General features: G+C 40.1%; 1 protein-coding gene across 3 annotated transcripts in view; it reads left to right on the top strand.

Annotated features, from left to right (window-relative positions):
• Positions 1-20,595, top strand: part of ITPR2 (inositol 1,4,5-trisphosphate receptor type 2) — a 268,127-nt gene that overhangs the window by 127,610 nt on the left and 119,922 nt on the right. For all 3 annotated transcript variants that reach the window (XM_072875513.1, XM_072875504.1, XM_072875494.1), the window contains 6 exons: positions 126-251; positions 4,731-4,859; positions 5,463-5,583; positions 15,197-15,387; positions 16,237-16,379; positions 18,414-18,522. In XM_072875513.1, coding sequence (XP_072731614.1) covers positions 126-251; positions 4,731-4,859; positions 5,463-5,583; positions 15,197-15,387; positions 16,237-16,379; positions 18,414-18,522 — 819 coding nt within the window. The remainder of the gene's footprint in view (positions 1-125; positions 252-4,730; positions 4,860-5,462; positions 5,584-15,196; positions 15,388-16,236; positions 16,380-18,413; positions 18,523-20,595) is intronic.

The raw sequence follows: 20,595 nt of genomic DNA, 5'->3' as shown, positions 1-20,595 counted from the left end.
TATTAGTTTTTGTTAGTACTTGAAGGATCATCTTTATTGTTCAGTATTTTTGCAGATAGCAAATGTCATGTTAATGGTTTTTACTCTTCCATTTCATATTGTTTGTGTTTTTGCTGTTCCTGCAGGTGAAAATTGCCTATGTTAATTTTGTTAACCACTGTTATGTGGACACTGAAGTGGAAATGAAAGAAATCTATGCCAGTAACCATATTTGGAAGTTATTTGAGAACTTCCTTGTTGATATGGCAAGGGTAAGGTTCATGAGACGTTAAATATTACAGTATAGTCATGGGTGGCAACTGAACTGGCAATACCTTTTTTTGGTGAACTTCTTTTATTTTATTAACTATTTTTTTTCAAAGTTGACAATAGAAGAGGTGTGGTTTGGTTTTGTTTTGTTTGGGGTTTTTTGTTTTTGTTTGGTTTTGTGGTTGTTTTTTTGTTTGTTTGTTTGTTTTTTAACAAATGGTCACTTCTATGTTATTTATCATCATTTAACCTGCTAATTACTAGTAGTCTTCTCTTTCTAAAAGGGCATCTTGGAACCCATGTTCCTTTCTCCTTTCTTCCAGAAAAATAAATTGGATGCATGTACAGTGTTGAGAGTCTGTGTACATCTTCTGGCAGTATGTGTTAACATGTCATTATGGTGGTGACTAAAAGAAAACAACCCCACATCTGTAATCTTCTTGCTTTACTCTGTTAGCACAGTGAGGATCAGGGATCAAGAAGTTCTTTGGCTCATGTTCCTCCGTTAGTCTCACTTTGGCCTGGTTTTGTCTTTTTGTTGTCATTTTGTCTTTTTTGTCATTTTGTTGAAATGAAAGAAAAAAAGGTAAAAGAATCTCAGTTCAGTCCTGCAGTGGACATTTACCCCAAAGTAATAATGTGCCACAAAATAATTTCTTTGAAACCTATTGAGAGAAAATAACATGAATTATGGCCAAAAGAAGAATTAGTGCAAAGGCTTGTGCTATATGATAGGGACTGGGACCTGTTAATTTCTCTTATGGTTGGGTTTTTTCTTTTTTTTTTCCTGGGGACAGGTTAAGACAGGGATGTTTGTGCTCTCTTTTTTTGATGGTAGCCATTTTCAGCAGTAATGAGACCTCTACAAACCCTGTTTTCCTGCTGTTTGTCTTGTCTCTGTGGTCGTGTTCTACAGTGAAAGCCCTTCTGGACAAACCAAGCTTGTTTGAAAATTAAGATCAGAAACCTTCTTGGAGGGGGATTCTGATTTTTAACCTTGCTGGTTTTACCCCAAGAAGTATTTTCTCCTGTTTAATTCCCTTTCTGGGTTGGCCTTGCCTGACGTGTCCTGGCCCTGACCCTCCAAGAGACTACCCTCCCTAGCCCTTGAACGTGACGAATTTTCTTTGCCCTTGGGCTAGAAGCAGAGACGTATAAAGAAGGCTCTGTCCGCAGTTCCCTTCATGAGCCTGGAGACAAACTGCACCATGCCCAATGATGTAGAGTTGTCCTGATGCTAGTGACTACTGAGCTTGTTTTCACGTGCCCTTCTCATAAGAGAAATTAGACTCCAGGTCTTCAGAGGTGAAGAGTGAGTGTATTATTAGTGCTGTATTTTGTGTATGTGTGTGCTGTTGGCACTGAATGGCAAAATGCAGGTTTATTTTGCTCTCCGGAAGAGCCCTCAGGGCAGGTGCCTAATTAGTCCTTTTAATTTCCTGGTTAACAGCTAAAAGAGCATATCAGAAGTGCTCTGGCCTGCCCTGCTCTTCAGCCAGGTCCCCATGGGCAGCCATATCTTCCAAGTTACTGAGTGTATTTGTTCAGGTTTGGTTTTCTGGGGCCCAGGCAGAGCCCTTGTGTTATAAATACATCAGCGTTATGTAGCTATCAGGACAGTTAGAACGCTGTCAGCCTCATGAAAGATGTTACAATAGCTTTCAAAGCATTTAGAAAAAGAGGCCTTTGATCCTCTGTGTTCCAGTGAGCTAAAAGAGATGCTTTTGCGTGGGGGAAGGGGAAATGCTTTTCTTTTAGCTGCTACAAATGCCTGCCAGTGGGTGAGTTTGTGAGCTTTGAGTCTGAGTCTGTGATTAGAGCGCACTAAGGTGAAAGAATCCTCAGGTTGGATTCTTTCCTTTTTTATAAAAAGAAGAGTAACCAATTTTTTTTATCTGTTTCTGCACCCAGGAAGGAAATATTTAGTCCCCAACTGTCATTCTCTCTCAACAACGTGATACATTGCAAAGCAGGCATGAGGCGGATTCATGATAAATTCAGTTTGCCAAAAGCAGTCGCGCTTTCAAAGACACCATGTTTCTACAGTTTCTGCCAGCCTACTTTCTCCCGTGTACGACTTAAAGCGTTGCACTAGGCAAAGTGGGTGCTGCTGAAGGAAAGGCTTCCCTTTCCTACGTGTGGCCCAGCCTGTAAGTCAGCAGCTGTAGTCTGAGCAGGATTAAAGAAAGAGCCAGGATATGACAGCTGTAAAGTCATCCTGGCTTTCTCCGCAGAATTTTTGAAGTATTATTCATGTGAGTTTCAGTCCCAAAGCCTCTTAAGGGGTTTTTAAACACTGCTTTCTCAATCTTCATCTCCATTTCATGCATTTCAGGTTTTTTCTTCCATGGGGAAACATTTTTCAGTCCCCAAAGGGCAGAGGGATAAGAACAAATGAGAGGATTTCCGAATTCCTTCCTCGCTGGGAGTTTTTCAGACCAGTTTTGGAGCAGAGTGGTATCCTCACATATGGCTCTGCTTTTTAGACAAGCGAAGGGGAAAACTTAAAAGCGTTTTGGAATTTAGTTTTGGCAATTTCTGAATTCACCATGCAAGCACTGCACAGCTCCCTGTCTTCCCATTGGAATCACAAGCGCTGAGCCTCAGAGCTACTGGTTCCAGCAGGCAGATTGATTAAAAGCAGAAGAACTTCAAGAGGTTTTTAGTTCTGTGATTTTTTTTTTATTTTTATTTTTTTAAGAAAAAGTTTGGATTATTAACTGAATCTTTGTTACCTCCATGAGGACTCGGGGTGATAGTGGTGGTGTCATAATTTTCCCAAAACTGAAGGGCTGAAGAATTTGCTATTTCAGTTTAGCCACTGTTGCTTCTCTGACCAAAATCTTTCCTTTCCTAGGGTGATAAAAAATGCACTACATGGGGGCATGACTTGTTTATCTGACACATTTTAGAAAAGCAGACAAGCCAAGCTCCTCAAGATGCCTCATTTCTTTAGGTCGCAAGTTATCTTTGGTTATTCCTCTGCCTACCATATGACAGTGCTTGTGTGTTATACTCAAAATGCCCTTGTGTTCCCGTGAGCTGTATCTTCCCCTGAACGTCATGGGTGCTTTTGGATGTCACCTTCCTTAAAACGCTCCTGGAGAAATTGCTGTCTTGTAGTGTCCAAATGTGACAGTGGTGCTGTGCAATTAGGGAGCGTGTTTGCCCCGTGTGAGACTGAGGTGCTGTGGATTATCTTTCTGCTTCTGTCACCAAGTTTTCTCTGTGACCTTAAGCAATTCACTCAGCTTCTCTGGACTCAGTTCCCCATCCATAAAGCGATGCGATGGTAAGCATGTACCACACAGGTTCATGATTGTGTGTTAAATGCTTAGATAGTAATGTGAAGGGTATAAGCAAAATAAATTCTGTTCTCACGTAGATTCCCTAGAACATTACAGTAGTCTGTGGCTTGCAGAGGTGAAAGAGAGAACAGCTTTGCCTTTCATTCCTTGTTAAACATGACAAGAACTGCTTATTTAAAGGCTGTTGAAGAGGTAGTATGAGTATAGTCTGTACTTCTTATTTGTTCAGTCTTGCCTTTCTCACTGTTTGGCGCTCTCTAGGCTCCTTTTAGTACTGTTCACACTGACATATGCAAAGTCAACATGAATCTCTATAGATGTTCACAAATTTTGAGAAGAAGTAAAGAAATACTGAAGGATGTGATCCACCTCAGTAATTTTTTTGCTTTCTTTAAGCATGACATCTTTATGCAGCAACAAACTTTTAGTGTTGTACCAAAGGGTGTCTTCAGGAATCTTTTGTACAAATCTTCCCACATCCTCCCACCATTTAATCATCCTTCTGTGCTCCAGAGTTGTCCCAGTACCATCCATTCTCTTCTTTCATTGTTTTTAGCTTGTCTTTCATATTTTCCCCATGTGGCTTTCCTAAGTAATGCTGCCTGTCTTAAAGTTTACAATCCTAAAGGCTGTTGGTATTGACTATGCTATTTCCTTTCTTTCCCTCTTTTTTTAACGTTTTTCCTGCAAATGAGCTTCACCTTCGCCACCCATTTCTGGTGATTGATTGTAGAGAGAAGTTAAATGTTACATGAAATCTTTCTAACCTAAGGTGTTTATGTCTCATCTGTCTCTAAAGCCTCTTCCAACCAGCCCCACAATGGGAGGAAAGGCCCATTTTCTTCTTGAATCTGTCTAAATGTGTAATGGCATGCAATGTGCTGATTTAGGGGGATCTTTTTTCACGGTATGGGAAAGAATAGACAGCCAACCAGAAAGAGCTAGTTCGTAAGAGAAGGGTATTCAAAAGACAGTGTGAACCTCCAAGAAGAAAGATAAGCTATCACAAATACAGCTTGAACTCTAAGATAGTTCTCTCTGATAGATTTTGTATAAAAATAATTTGGTTTTGTATTAAGAAGAAATATTACATGTGTTGTAATAAATACAAAATAGTAAAGCTTGCTTATTTAAAAGAACTAAATCTCATTGTTTCCTCCTTCTTCCCTGTAGGTTTGTAACACAACCACAGATCGTAAACATGCAGACACATCTCTGGAGAAATATGTCACTGAGCCCGTAATGAACATTGTGAGTGGCTTCTTCAATTCACCATTTTCAGATAACAGTACCAGCCTCCAGGTAAGGAAGAGAGACACATACAAATATGTTATTCACACCGTTAATGAGATACCTTCTGCTACCCAGATAGGAATGCTGTATCTTTACATTCGCCTTTAATTTCTCTGTTCCCTCTCGTGCCACTGGCTAGCAGCTTAATTCCTCTTTAAAACACTTACTCTTAATTTTTACCCCTTACAGCTCTGAACCAGTAGACAGCTCAATATGGTCAGATTTATTCCTGGCTCTTGTGAATTCATTGGAGGGGGTATTCTTGCAGTATAATGGTCTATCTTTGTATTTGTATGAGAAAAATGCTGTGCCCGATGACAAAAGGGACACATACCTGAGAACTGGGAAGACTCCTCCGTCCTTCTGCTCTGTACTGTGTTTGTTTGATATCAGTGGCGATCTGAGGAAAAATTGCATGATTTGGCCTTTTTAGGGGTGCAGCATTGATTTCTGTTCCCTCCAGTTCTGAAGAGCAAAGAGAATTTAATGGAGTTGTAACTTGAGTCTACAAGCTGAAAACCCCTTGCATGTGGTTTACATTGTGTCAAACCCTAGGGCAGTTGTGAAGAGATTCTAAAGGGTGAAATTCCATGTTTATCTTTTTGTTTTCAGACACACCAGCCTGTTTTTATTCAGCTGCTACAGTCTGCCTTTAGAATTTACAACTGTACCTGGCCAAACCCAACGCAGAAAGCCTCAGTGGAGTCATGTATCAAGACTTTGGCTGAAGTGGGTAGGTGCCAGGTTTTACTTTCATGATTGTTCTCTGTGTTTTAAGATCAGACTGACTCGAGGTTGAACAGTTTGTAGTTTGACTCTACCATCCTGAAATTGTGACAGTGGTGATTTCAGAAATCCCACTTTCTGAGGCTAAATTCTTCCTCCTTTTATAACCCAATCAAATCTGTCCCATCAAATAGGGTTGTTAGGTGAAACCTGTAGGTCAGAAAGATGTTTGCTAAGTGAGTGATGGTTGAACTTTACCTCAAGCAAGTTATGATATTGAAACACAACATAAGCTATGAGAAAACCTGGGCGTTTCTAGTCATGCTGGGCTACATTTGCACAGGGTGTTGTAAGCAGCAATGCATAGCAATTTTGCATCAGAGAACACCCATCATTTTTCCCCTCAGTTTGTGGGAGATGCATTCGTTAGTCAGTCACAGTCCTGGGCTTGTAAAGGTTTTGTCCCATCAGGGAGTTGGGGATGGAAACCACAACTGTGCCGCTCCATAGCTTCTCCGCTTACTCCTCGCCATCAGGCCCACTCATTTAGTGCTGTTACACAGTCAGCCTTGTCAGGGGAATATTGCTTTGCGCTGGCACTGAGACCACATTTCGTCCTCAGGGCAGCTAATAAGTTACATGCTTCCAAATAAATTCAAATGCCGTGTTAAAGTGGAAGATTCAAAACTTCTTATCCTAAAATAAAAAAGATTCTTCACCAGTACATAGCTAAGACTGGCAAAAGCTCATTCTTAAGTTAAATTTCTGTGAATACAGTTTTAAAGTCTTCTGCCATGACAGAAAAAAGGATTATTCAATATAGTTTCTAAAAGTCAGTCATTCTGATTACTTGGAGAATAAGGTTCTGCTCAGTGTGAATGAAAACTGAGTAGAGGCAGGGATATATAGAAACTGGCTAAATCCTGTTGTTGATACAATTTTTAAAAAGTTTTAATAAATAATGATAAAACAATATGAGAGGGTCCCTTAACCATCTGCAGCATCTGTGGCATTGTAATAATGGACTCTAAATTTAGATTTTGTAATAGCTTTACAGGATTATCATTTAACATTTTAGCCAAAACATCTCATTAACTTTTTGAGTGAATGAGAATAAGCAGTTATTTAAAAACTTAGCAACCTTCAATTGTTTTATTTGTTGTGCAAATGATTTAATTATGGATCCATCTGGCAAGATAACTTTGGAAGTTGAAGACATTTTATTTCCTTTATGCTGCAGCTACTACAGTCTCAAATAAAGCTCTAGCCCTACAAATCCTTGTTTGTGTTTTTAACACTTACATTCCTGCTCTTCTCTGGCAGTTCTGGAAAGAGTCATCAGTAAATTACTTCCTTTGGGAGTCTGGGGAAAGGGGGAAGAATTAGGGTGGGTGAGAGTACTTTTGAGACCGAGCATGCCCTGTGTGTGCTTCTAGACAGCTCAGTGTCTTCATTTCTGTAGAGCTACAACTAAAATCAAATTCTAGCTCAGAGAGGTCACTGTGTTATCTCACCGAGATGAGGGTATTTGGAGACACTTGGGCGTAGTGCTGAGACGGCCAAGCTGAACTCGTCCCCGCAGCAGCCTGACGGGGGAAGCGTGGGTCACCTTAATGGGGCTGATAGATCCAGCTTCTCGGCCAGGTGCACCAGCACGTGAAAGGGCTGCCGGTCTTTGGTAGGTGATCTTCTGTGTGCCTCTTGTTCCTGGGGGAAAGCCCGAAGGCATGGCTGATGTCTGGAGTTTTCTTCAGATATGTGACTTGGTTCCCTGTTCGGTGAATTTAATTTCTACCTCCCCTGTAGTCTTCTATTTTGTTTCATTCCTTTTTCTCTTTTATGGAGATGGTTTACAGTTGTTTTTTTTATAAGTATGCTCTTGTGCTGTCCTGTGGGTCCAACCTTCTCACTACTCTGGCTTTCCACCCATGGGACCCCAGCCATGCCCTGGGCACCCTCAGGCGTGGCAGAGTGGAGCTGAGCTGCTGGTGAAGGGCATCACCCCATGTCCTCCTCTGGGACCTCCATGCCACCTGCAGTGGCAGCAGGGCAGGGAGGCTAGGCATCACCTGGGGGGGCCATGGGCCTGGCAGCCTCCGAGCTGACCCCTGAGAGCACACGTTAGCATGCAAATTGCCAATTTCCTTGTCCATATCATAATAACTCTTTAAGGATTCATCGCTAATATCAATATCAATAATGGTAAAGTTGTCCTGTGTTGAGTTAGCAAATTGCCACACATTTTTATTTGGTGTTTTATTTTGACAGTGCAGAAAGGGGATACAAGGGAGCAGGTGAGGGGGATTTCCCCAAAGAGCAAACGAGCTGGAGAAGAAGAAGTGGAAGCAGAGTTTTTAAGAAACACCCCTGTGCAAAAGTTTGGCTGGCTAGCGGAGATTTTAACCACCGGTGATACTCAGTATTTTTAGGCACGGTGCCAAACGTGTCTTGCCTGGACTAATTGAGTAGGCCTGCTCTGCTCTGCTGAAAGCTTGGAAGAACTGCCCCAGCGGGGGGTACCAGAGGCTTTTAAAATCGAGGCTCTTTTGTGATGACAGTGCGAGCCTGGTGCCTTTCTCTATTGGGTGTTCCACCGCACAAAATGGTGCCTCTCTTTGAGAAGGCAGAGGTTTCTTCCATAATACAAACAGGGCAGCCTTTTTTTTTGCCTCTTTTGCTGGCTGTGTATGTGGACTAGGTCTGGATTTTGGCTAGGCATCTGTGAGCACTCTTCTGCCTGTTTTTTTTTTTTTTGACTTGAGAGTCTGACAGCTTTAATGTTAGGGCCTTCATGTTTCACAGCAGGGTTTAAAAAAAAAAAAACCTCTAGAAAGATTTTGCCTATATCAGAGAGATAGACTATTGGACAGATTTACAGCAGGGACCAAAGACTTTTGATGGAAAATAAATGTAGTATAGAGTTGAAAGAACAAACATGATTTTTCTTTTTGTGTCGTAGCACTGGATTTAGAATTGAATCTCAGGAGGAAGAAAGAGCATACACAGATTTCCCAAGATATCAAAGATCCATATAATAATGCACTTTTAAAAGACCCGTTTCAGAGCAAGTTTAAGCAACATACATTCTGCTCAGTGCTTACTAGTTTGTTGCTGGCAGGGGGATGTAAGTATTGCCTCAAGAGCTTAAGATCATTACATCTGTCTTCTTATGAGCACTGTAAGAATGTGCATTATCTTCCAGGTCAACAAAAGGATATGTTGCAGAAGCTAATTTCTTATAACCCTGGTACTTCAACTCCACTTGACCACTAGGGAAAAACTTCATAAGCTTTTCAGGCTTCACTTGCTGCTTTGTCTCCAGGCAGTTGTCTGCCTCCAGTTCAGCAAGAAGCATAGAGACTTGCTTCTCTTCTTCAGCAGACCCCTCTGTGGCTCCAAGAGATTTGGAACACAGAGATACCAACGTGCATCAGGTTTTTATTGCCCAGTAAACATTTGGCTACTTCGCATGAATAGAAACACTTATGAAATAATATATGTATATTAATGTGTCTTGTTCATATGGATTTCTGAAGCAGATTATCACAGTAATGAGAATTAACCCATTATACATATATTGCTTTTGCTTTTTCTCTATTCTTACACAGGACTGAGCTTTTGCTTGAAAATATAGTCCAATAAAATGAATGATCAAAACAGCTTCCATCTCACTGGTAAAATAACTACAAATGAAAAATGTTTAAAAGGTCCCCTGATCTTTGTGAAAACAGAGGAACTAAGATGTCTAACAGTTTAATTTATTTCTAATGAATTCATTATCAAAAGGACTTTCAGTTCCTACATTTTATAATCTTTGCAAGATTGAGAAGGGTGGAGGCTAGTCTCAAAGTTTGCATTTTAAACCATCTACTGTCTTTCAATATGGTAAAATTGGGGACTGTCACCTGTCCTCACAACTGAAGATCTGGACTGTATATCTTAAATTGTATTGGAGCAGGGTCTTTCTCCCAGGGCTGACTGGTCTTTCAGGACCCATGCAAAGAACTGTCTTTGCTTCTTAATTAAGTGGTGATTCTTATGTCTTCACCCCTGAGCATCAGTTTTCTTTTCTGTTACAAGGGCGAATCTAGTTGTATTATACTCTTGTCTCTGTAGTATCCATTAGCTTTCTCCCTTATGTTTTTACAAATTGCATCTTCCCTCTGATACTGTGTGTGTATCCCAAGGATGTAGTATGTGTATGGCTGTGCTGTTACCACTAATAATGAAATAATTGGAATTTCCCAGATGAGTAAACAGTGGCAGATAGGGACCTGCATTTTTTTAGCCTATTTCTCTTGGCAGACCCTTCAAAAAAAAAAATGTTAGCAAGCCAAATTACATTAGTCATTATCAGATTATACTCTAGGATGCTGTGCAGGAGAAGCAAAAGGAGAATCCTTGTTTCCATCCCACAAAATTAGAGGCGAGTCCTGTAAGATTGCTATTTCATAAGTTCAAAACTTGAACAGGTACAGAGGAAGTACTACTGGGATGGCTGGGGGAAAGGAGAACTGAATTACAAGAAGAGACTACAGGAGCCCCATGTGTTTTGCCTAGCAAAACAAAGGCCTGTGTTGTTGTTCTTTAAAAGTACTTAGGAAGATAAATAGTCACGAAGAAGAGACATTTAAGCTAAAGGACTGTGCTGACCCAAAAACAACTGGACATAAATTACGCTCGGTTGTAAATAACCTAAATAAATTTAGATTGTAAATCAGAGGTTTGGAACCAACTTTGGAAGCATGTCCTTGGTCAACAGGCCAAGAGAAAATGGAGGGAGGAGGGATGGCGGAAAAGCTAGCTTCATTTTTAAATGGGGCTCGATACATTTTTCAAAAGATATTAAAGAACATGGGCTGTCTGTAACAGAGAGCAGATTGTCTGAAGGAGTAGTGAAGTCCTTTCTGGTTCAGTATTTATTCCCCAATTTCAGCTCACCAATACCCCTTTGTACAGAATCCAAAAAACTCTTCTGTGGTGCTTCTTGACCATGCTTTTATGTCCTCTAAAGCCCTTTCCTTTTCCCTGACAGATGACAAACAGGACACACTAAACATAAAATCTAAGTTATATTTTATTGCTTCTTTGGAATTATTGTGCATATTTTAATGTCTATATAGATGAACTTCCCTATAATAATTTTTTCAGCCCTAAAAATACTTTATTTCACTTCCCATTTGAGTTTTAAAATCTTTTTTCCATTTTATAAAAAGCTAGACCTTCATTTTCAATTTTTAGTTCAAATAAGATAATTATCCTGTTGTTACTTTTTTGACAGCAAGAAGAATACATTTCAGATGAAGCACATATTTTATTCTATTTTAACTGTTTGTGTTTCCCTAATTGCAAGAAAAATTCAATGATGATCTTTTTACAGACTGATAAATATTTTAGTGTAGATTTTCTGTTGGAGAAAAACATCCAAGTGAAGGGTACAAGATTGGCAGGCTTGTGTCTTGTCTACACAAAGCTTTTATTTCCCTTAAAAAGTCTTGCTGTTGCTAGCATTAGTGTCTCTCCATCCAAATGCATTTGTTAAGCAGTCAGTAAATGATTAAGGAGCTGGAGGGACTGATTTATGGAGCAAAATTAATTGAACTAAATATGCATCGCTCCGTTAAGTGACAACTGGGAAGTGTGGGAGAACACGATATAGCTGTCTGCAACTACCAGAGGGGCGTAAACAGCAAGAAGAGTAAAGGCTTCACAGCCAGGTACAACCGTGGCTTTTTCATGACCCAGATTGCCCGTCACGCTCCTCCTTGAGGTGCTCTAAGGGGTGAAACGCCTGCGTGTCCCCCATAAAACCCACGTCAGGGATGGTTTAGGGTAGTGCAAAGTGTACTAAATAGCTGGGAAGCCACTAAATACTGTTGTGTTTTGTAAATGCTACAAAAGCTAATGGAGTGAAATTTAAAATTAGGGAGCACTAGGTGGGAATATCAAGGAGAATGGCAAGCTTCCTTATGGCAAGGTAGATTACTGTGAAGAATGGGCTTCCAAGGAAAATTACAGGCAAGGGCCACTTCCTGGAAATCCTTAGCACTAAATTGATCCTAAGACTCAGGTAGGCAGTGTAGTGAAAGGACAGTGCTTCAGCAAGCGTTCCTGAAATAGGTCCTTTTACTTCCAATTTCTGTGCTTCTGTGGAGGGAACTACGTGCAGGTAATTTAACAAAATACATCTCAGCCAGCCCATTTCAGCCCTTCTCTTAGCAGCTGGACTACGCTCTTGGGGCTTCGCTGGAGTCCAGCTCACTCGTAGAGAGTGGCTTGATTTTTAGCTACTTGATTCTCGACATTAATGTTGCCCTTTTCTTTTGAGTCCCCATCTCAGAGTACTTTTTCATAGTTTAAACAGTCAAGGAGAGGAAAGCTGCTGATGCACTGGATACACACAGAACCATCCAGCACAGAGCAGAACATTTTACTGTGACCTGGCTGCATTGGCGGCACTGTGTGTTTCCACAGGTACCGTTTGCTTGCTTATCTTGGCTCAACTGTGGCTATGGCTGATAGCAGAATTGTGAGCAGCAGATTGAGAGTTAGTCATGAAAGGATTTCCCAGCAAATTGCATTTCCTCTGAGACTGGCAAAACAGTGTGGTGTATTCAGGGTGTAATTAGCCCTGTGCAGGGTGCCCTAGGTAGGAACTGGGCAGTATATAAGCCTGCGTTATGCCCTCCACTGCAAGGCAGAATTCACCTTAGCTGAAGACATGTTCTAGTCCATCCTATGGTACCAGTTTACATACAGCCACATAGCATGCTTTTTCCCCCAAGTTCACTAGTCAGATGAAAGACATAATTTTACCCCCCTCCTAGCTCCTTTGTCTACCAGCTCTAACCCTACTTTGCAAGTTTGAGTGCCGTCCAAAAGTATTTCTAAGTGGAACAAAAATAAATATACTTTTAAATATTTTATGTTCATACTTTAAGGGAGATTGACACATTTTGAAGAGGAAAGCAGCCTACAACACCTAAATTAAAAATAAATATTTATGTTCACATTTGTTCATCAGCTTTCCAAAATGTAAAAATATGTTTCATGTTGTTTTAAATAATGAAATGTGAAACAAATGAAAGATAAACTTTCTACAAGCTGCAAAGGAATAAGAAGACAAAGGCTTTGTTTATAGCTTAGACTTCAACAGTGCCCTTTGACAACCAATACAAATCTTAATTACAAATGGAATTATACATATAAGAACTGTTCAAAACAAAGGAGTACTTTTTTTCCTCTCTCTCTGGTTTTCTTTGTGATAGTTTTAATTAGCTGCAACTCTTTGAACAATCATAGTCCTTGACTGCTCCTCAGACACTGATGGAAGTTGTTAACTTCAAATGGCATCTACAGGACTGCAGAAGTCTGGGTTTTCCTCTGAACAGCATGCTCCCCATTGCTAAATTTATTCCTGGATATATCAGGATTCTGCATACATACCACTTAATTGAGAAGGGAGCATTGTCCGATAACATTCCAGTGATTGACATTAGGACACAATAAATTGGATTAATAGGATGCAGCATCCTACCCACACTGGCAGAACTTTAATGGACTTCTGTAATAAAGTAAGCAGCAACAGGGCAAATGTGTTTTGAAAAATAACCCAGTCAAATAATATGGAAAAACAGTCATTAGAAATAATGGCCAGCCATACATGGTATTTTCCTCATGATAATCAGGAACCTTGCCTTCAAAACAAATAGAGAGTGAAAAGAAAAGTCAATTGCCAGTGTGGAAACTGCTGTACATCTGCTGCTGAGGATTCGTATATGGTTGTGGGGAAATGTGTCTTCCCATCTTGACCTAAGAAATTTGGTTTTTTAATTCCCTATGGCAAACTGGTTAAAAGAAAGTGCCTACCAGAAATAGAATAAGAGATACCTCTTCCATCCCAGTTAAACAGCCTAATCCGCAGGTGGAGGTCGTGGTCCTGCATCAGGATACACCCTTGCAGTGGGAAGAGAGGAGGGTGCCCTGCACCCGTGGGAGCTATTAAAGGGATGAGGACATGCGTGACAGAGCACTCTTGCCGTAGCCTGTGAGATTGGGGGTTGAAGTGTCACGGCCAAATTTAGGTTTATAATAAATGCTGCCATTACAATATAGTATTTGGGGGAAGAGAAAGTTTCTGCCTGGGATCTGTGACTCACTGCGCTTGGCAGCACACGAGCCTTCATTCATCAGAGCTGTATGCCTGACTCTCTGCTTGCACGTACTCCTGTGGGGTTTGATGTATAGGCTGTTTAGCAAAGAAAGGCATCTGTTGACTTCACAAGTTCAGGGCTTAAAGTTGTATGTTTTAAGAACTGGGAGGGAGGGGTGGAATATTTTTGATGCTTTCCGCTACTGTGGAAAGCGTGCATGTTAGTGCAGAATGGTGGGGAAATGCCTCAGAGAAACATTGTGCAGAACTGTAATATGGGCTAACACTTTTTTCAAAATTCACCTTGTTTCAATATGGAAAACTGAAAAATTAGTTATTATTAGTTATTATTACAAATGAATTAGAATTGCTTCTCCATTTTACTTCTAAGTTTCTATTAAACATAAACTGTGCCATGGGAATTAAGTGAAATGACGTAGAACACAAAGCCTAATTACTGGAATGTGACCTAATCTTTCAGAGATATTGCTGCATTGATCTCTTGTTTATTTGTTGAATTTCAGACGACTCATGCTGAGCCGTAGAAGAATGTCACTCTGATCTCCAGTGGAATGGAGAGGTGCAGCTAACACAAAGATTTTTGTGGAGGAGAGGGCAGATACCTTCTAACATTGTCTTTCAAACTTCCTTTTCAAATGACAGTTCAGGATGCAGTAGTAGTTTAATAGTGGACACCCTGTAAGAATTCGTGCAAGTCTTTCCTCAGTTTTTTTTTTTTTCTCTGATATTCTCTCTTTTGTCACTTCCTGCCCCTCAAGACTAAAAAAAAAAAAAAAAATTGCATTTTTTTTAACTATTGGTTAAATTTGTTTAACTATCAGTTAAACTATCACATGTTTATTAACTATCGGTTATATTGCAGTGTCATCCAGGAACCCCATGGTTTAACAACCCTGGCTGTATAGGAAACTGAAGGGAGAGAGGAGACAGTCTTTTTCAAATTTAATTTGTATGCAGTTGGTTTCTCAAGGTCTTCACAAGAGAAATACACAGAAAAGCAACAAATTGCACTTGGGATAAATTGGTTAAATGTGCATATACCCACTAGAAAGAAGAATTTTTGAATTTACTTCTGAATAGAGTAAAACTAGCTGTTGAAATAGTAATGCATACTTTTTGTTACTCTTATTAATATCTCTGGATCTGAGGGGTTTTTTTAGTTAGTAAAAAAAATTATTTTGTTTTAAAAAATAAATGTCTGTACCTATGAAAATATATACTAGAAATTATCCTCATCTCATTTAAAGTGGTACAGCTTGCTTTCTTTAACTAGATTACCAGCTGATTTCTACCAGCTTAGGTTTTTGATCCTTATTTTTAACACCTGTTGCAGTGAGGTCCCCCTGCCCCTTAACTTCAAGAGTATCAGGATTTTGCATGCCACGATCTTCATAAGATTTTCAAGCTTTTGCCACTGTAAATTTCTTCTTTTTTCTTCCTATTAAAGCAAAGAACCGTGGGATTGCAATTCCAGTGGATTTGGACAGCCAGGTCAACACCTTGTTCATGAAGAGTCACTCTAACATGGTGCAGAGGGCAGCCATGGGGTGGAGAATGTCAGCCCGCAGTGGACCTCGTTTTAAAGAAGCTCTTGGTGGGCCTGCCTGGGATTACAGGAATATAATAGAAAAACTACAGGTACAAAAATAGTAAATGGCTTGGGCAGTAGTTGTGGTAGTGCATTTATCTAATATGTGCCAGATGTAGAAAACACCAGAGAGACTCACTGCATTTTTAGTGCTGGATTACAGTGACTTTTGCACTTGTAGGTGGGGGGGATCAGAGGCCCCAGCTCTTCCCTGGTGTCTGTTCAAAGTGAAGCCAACATGCAGGGCCTTTTGATCCATGATCTGAATTCAGCTCCTACAGAAGTCAATAGAGAGGGGTAGGAAGTATGTTATTTTCCCCAAAGTGGTTTGCAGAGAAGGATCTCCTTTCTGCCTTTTCACGGTCATGTCCTGTTTTGGCTGCAGAGGAGGTACTGGGAGTTTTAGGAGCCGTTATGTCAGATTTGTGTCACTGGAGAATACCTATAATGTGGAGATCACCTTGTGCATGTAGTGGTTAAATGACATCAGGAGTTTATGAACTAAGAACACAGCAGGACCCAGACAAATGGAGGAGCCCTAAATACCCAGGAAGCAACACCTGAGGTGGTACACTAACACCACCTATGACAAGCAGGTTTTTTCCAGCACACCGTCATCCTGACTGTTGCTGAGTGTTTTATGGGCATTACTGCAGAGGAGAAATTTGAGAGAGAAGAGCAAGTTAGATAGTAATGGGCACCTTCCCCTCCCTCGAGGAGTGGCATGAAAAAAGGCAAGAGGTTGCTTTACTGTCACCTGGGTTAACATGGGCTCTCGCTGCTGGCTGTCAGAAGTGGGTCAAACAGCCCATTGCACAGTATTGTGCAACTCCATAGCAATGTTCTTCTAGTTTTCTTGGCCAGACATAGTTACAAATGACACTGTTCTTTTTCCCTAGGATGTAGTGTCCTCCTTGGAGCAGCAGTTCACTCCCATGATGCAAGCTGAATTTTCGGTGCTGGTTGATGTGCTGCACAGTCCAGAACTTCTTTTTCCTGAGGGGAGTGATGCCAGAATAAGATGCGGTGCTTTCATGTCCAAGTAAGTGGTGTAAGGAGAGGCCTATTTGCTTCTTTGGAAAAGATGGCAGGCAGTTAAAATTTTCAACAGCGCTTAACTTACCTCTGATTTTCAACAGTGACTTAAGCATGTAGGTGTCTGAGTTCATATTGAAAGCTTAAACTGAGGTCTTTTGCTGCACATTTTATGTTTCTCAGCAGTTTAGGAGTCTGGAGAGGAGTAGAGAGAGAGGTTGCTTGCCTTGCCTGCCTAGAAATTCAATGTTAGTAGCTTGTTAAAACTGTGACAGGCTCAACCTACTTCTGTTTTCTTAATGGGCTAATTTTGCTATTAAGTTTCTCCAAATCTACAGCAGAAACCTAGACTTTCCATGGTAGAATTTTCAAGAATTCGTACTGAGATGGGGTGGGGTGCTCAGGGCTAGATTTTTTTTTTTGGTAAAGCAAATAAATCTTTTGATTTTTATTTTAAACTGCCAACAGCTCTTTTAAAAATACAGTTCACTGGCACCCCTACCTGGTCTTGAATTATTAGATGTTTTATTTGCAGTCTGTGCATTGGAATAGAGTCTTGCAATTTTTTTATTAGTCCTCAAGTGAGATGCCCTTGCTGCCCTTGAGAAACTATAATTTAAACAGAGGTAGCTTGGGGGAAATGAATGCACTTGGCAGATCTCCTGATTCCTTGGCTTTTTGCATATTCTGCAGAGGTAGTGTTATAACAATATAGTTTATATGTTTGGAGAAATTAAGTTAGATTTTGAGCTTGTCCCATCCCCTCTGTCCAAACTCCTTTCAAAGTCAGCATCAAATCAAGTCGAGGGCTGCTGGATGTGGCCCATGTAACGCAATAAACAGTCTTCTGTTGTATTTAATTAACTTCCATGGCAAAGGAATGCTTTGCAGAGCTATGCAGGAATCCCGAGATAAAGGTGTAACTCTTTAAAAATATTGTTAGTACTGCAGGCCTGAGAGCTGCATTGTTTTGGACTCATAGCTCATGAAATTGGGGAAGATGACAGTGGGAGAGTCCTGCACAGTGTCTCCACTGAGCCCAGGATGGCATTAGCGCGCTAACTTAGCAGTGATCTAAATATAATCAGTTCTGTTGGGTTATGGAGTGCTGGTCTAGCTGATACAGTGTCATCCCTCCCAACCCTGTTTTTGGTGACTGTTTGAGATTTAGGACCATTAATGGTGCCATCTTTCAGTGTAAATTGGTGGCCACAGTGCCTTTGCTGTATGCTGATCCTAGGCCATAATTTGATGAACACTGTTCTATCCACTATAACCAAGCACTGGTACTGATGGAAAAAAAACCTGCCCAAGGCCTTCAGATTTCCTCCTCCTTTCTGTTTTCACAAACATTTCTCCAGCAATGAGGCGAACCAGTGCAAGGACTTGCTCTGCACAGAGATAGAAAGGCTGCTTCTGGTATTGGCTTAAGCTGACTGAAACCCAAACTCCCATCCCAGTCTTAGTTGGAGTCAGAAGTGTACCTTGTTTTCTGTCTTGCAACAGTCTTGTAAAGTTCTGGTGTGAATGTAAACAATGGTTATGTTTCATCCAAATATCTGCATTTCTGAATGCTTCCATGTAAGGTTTTTGGGGATCCTTTTGGCTGGATGCCATTTGCTAATTATATAATAAATATAACCATCATCAAGGTTGGAAGGTGTATAGGTTGTAGCTTTTAAAGTTTGCAAGATGCATGGTGAACGTTGGTTACCTTTAAATAAAGGGTAAAATAAATACATGGTTACCTTTAAATAAAGAAAGGATGAAAAAGCAAGTTTGAATCTTAATCTGGAAGCACTCCTAAAAAGTGGATGTAGAATTCTGCCTTCTGTATGGGCAGTAAGATATGCAAATTGACACAAAAAACTCACAACACCTTGAAAGTCCCATTTCCTTTTTAATTATGATTCCTCTTGTCTACTTTTATTTCCTTTCCTCGAGGAAAAATATAGTGACAGGCAATTTTTGCGTAAAGAAATTGTAGCATGGCTTAGCAACAATGTGCAATGCTCTTTAAGGTTTAATATTTTACTTTAAGGTTGATTAATCACACAAAGAAGCTAATGGAGAAAGAAGAAAAGCTCTGCATTAAAATTCTTCAGACATTACGAGAAATGCTTGACAAGAAAACTAACTTTGCGGAAGAGGTACTGCTACCATTTTAGTATTAAATATAGAACTAATAGCATGGTATTAAAATGTTGGCTCTAGGACAGTAACAGAATCTGACATGATTTCAATTTTGTACATGTTTTAAAGATAACGTGGTGTCTTAGGAACAACGTGGTAAAGTAGAAAGTAAGACTGGAACAAAAGAAACTGTCTGCCTTACATAGTTTGTATCAGGGACTTGACAGGAGTCAAGGCAAGGAAGATGAAATGAATTAGCAGTAGCGAGTTTTACTATATATGATTATTATATATTTGATATCCTGTATTTTTGGAGACTAGCCTTCTTACATCACATCTGACTTTATCTATCATAAGATCAATTGGCAATATAGGAATTTTTAATTGTAAGTGTACGTTTTTTCCCTGCTGCCTGTGGTGCCAGACTTTTGTACTCCATACACTTTTTAACGCTCGTAAACGTGTGATGGGAATATGTAATGTTTAAGCAGAGCTGCCAGTTTTGGGGAGAAGTGACATAGTCTGTACTCTGTAAGTGTCTAATTATTTCTTGCACTCCTCCCTCTCCCCTTATTGCCCAGTTTTCTCTTGCAAAATGAAGTTTTTCAAATACCTCTTTCATCTTGCCTGTGCCTTTGGGTATCAGTAGCTAGATTCAGATTTACATGTCAGCTGTCCCTTCTTTTTGAGCCTGATCCCTGTGCCTTTTGTATGGTTTCCTCTTATCCGTATTTCTGAGTATTCCCCGAATTCTTTCAGTATTATTCACTCTTAAATATGAATCACAGAGCTATTCTGTAATCTTTCAATGCCGTCATTTTCATTTGTTCACAGCTGACATGTTTAGTCAAGTATGTTCATGGGTTTCACTTTACCTTGAGAAAAAATATTGATTACAACCCAGTGTCGCACTGTTTCACTGTCTTAGGCTTTTACACCCAAATATTTTCAGATGTCTAACAGCGCTTATTCATGTTATTGTACCTGCCAAAATTATCCACCATTCAGATATACTAGCTATGAGATTCAATCTTAACCTCAATCTAACCTTAAGAAAAATAAAGTCTATGGTGGTTAAGATGCCCACGCCTGTTTCTGGGTGTTTGAGATTTTACTTTTAAAGTTAAATGTTTTGGTCCTGTCATATGATGTGATAAAGTACCAACATGCTCTTTTCTATGATAGATGAGCCATATATTAGAAATGGGAAATATTAAGTGTCTTTGTTTTGACTGTGTATTGTTTGTTTTGATTTCAACATATGGACATGGGAACATATTGCCCAGGCTTCTAAGCAACCTGCTAGACAGGATAAAAAAAAAAATCTCAAGGCAGAACAGTGAAATGAAGACAAAGGCAGCAATAGCAAAACATCAGCCTTGCTCTATGCAAAAACAACCAGTGCCTGCAGAGCAAACCAACCTCCTCTTCACCTCCTGCAAAGAATCTAGCCTCAAGAAAAATGTGGTTAGGCCTGGGCAGACAGAATTTTTTTTTTTAATGTAATAAAAAGAGTTTCACAAGTGAAGCAGATATTATTATTCTTAGTTATTATTCATACTTATTCTAATAGCTTTCTGGGTCCATAATGCCACTGCATCACCTGGAAAAACTAATTTGCTTTTGTAACTGCATGCTATGATGAACTTTGCCAAACCTCTCCAAAATAATTGCACAGACCCACCAAAAGTTAACGTCATCTCAGGACTACAGGGGAAAAAAAAAGCAGTGCTTTAATATATGACTTAAAACAAGCAAACAAATAACTTGCCTGTTTTAATTGCTCTTTGTACCCTGTTGGGGATGCTGATAAAGTGAGATTGAGTGAAGCCACCAGAGGGAGTGTGCTCCATTGGTATGTAGGGGCTCTTCACCCAGCCAGCCCTGCCTCCGGTTCTCAGGAGTGGACATAGGGGGTGTATGCCCAGACCCCTTGTGTGACCTCCACCATCTCAGTACGGCATGGTGGGTGGAAGAGCTCTTTGGGAGACAGAATTTCTCCCTTGTGCTTTCTCTTGAGTCCCATAGATTTCACATGGAGGAATGTAATGAATCAGTGCAAACAAATGAACGAGTAACAAGCTTGTATA

Source organism: Ciconia boyciana, chromosome 1 (genome assembly GCF_034638445.1).
Source record: "Ciconia boyciana chromosome 1, ASM3463844v1, whole genome shotgun sequence".
In the NCBI taxonomy this organism is placed as follows: Eukaryota; Metazoa; Chordata; class Aves; order Ciconiiformes; family Ciconiidae; genus Ciconia; species Ciconia boyciana.
Note: the sequence above shows the minus strand (reverse complement) of the source record. Positions and strands in the feature narration are given on the sequence as shown.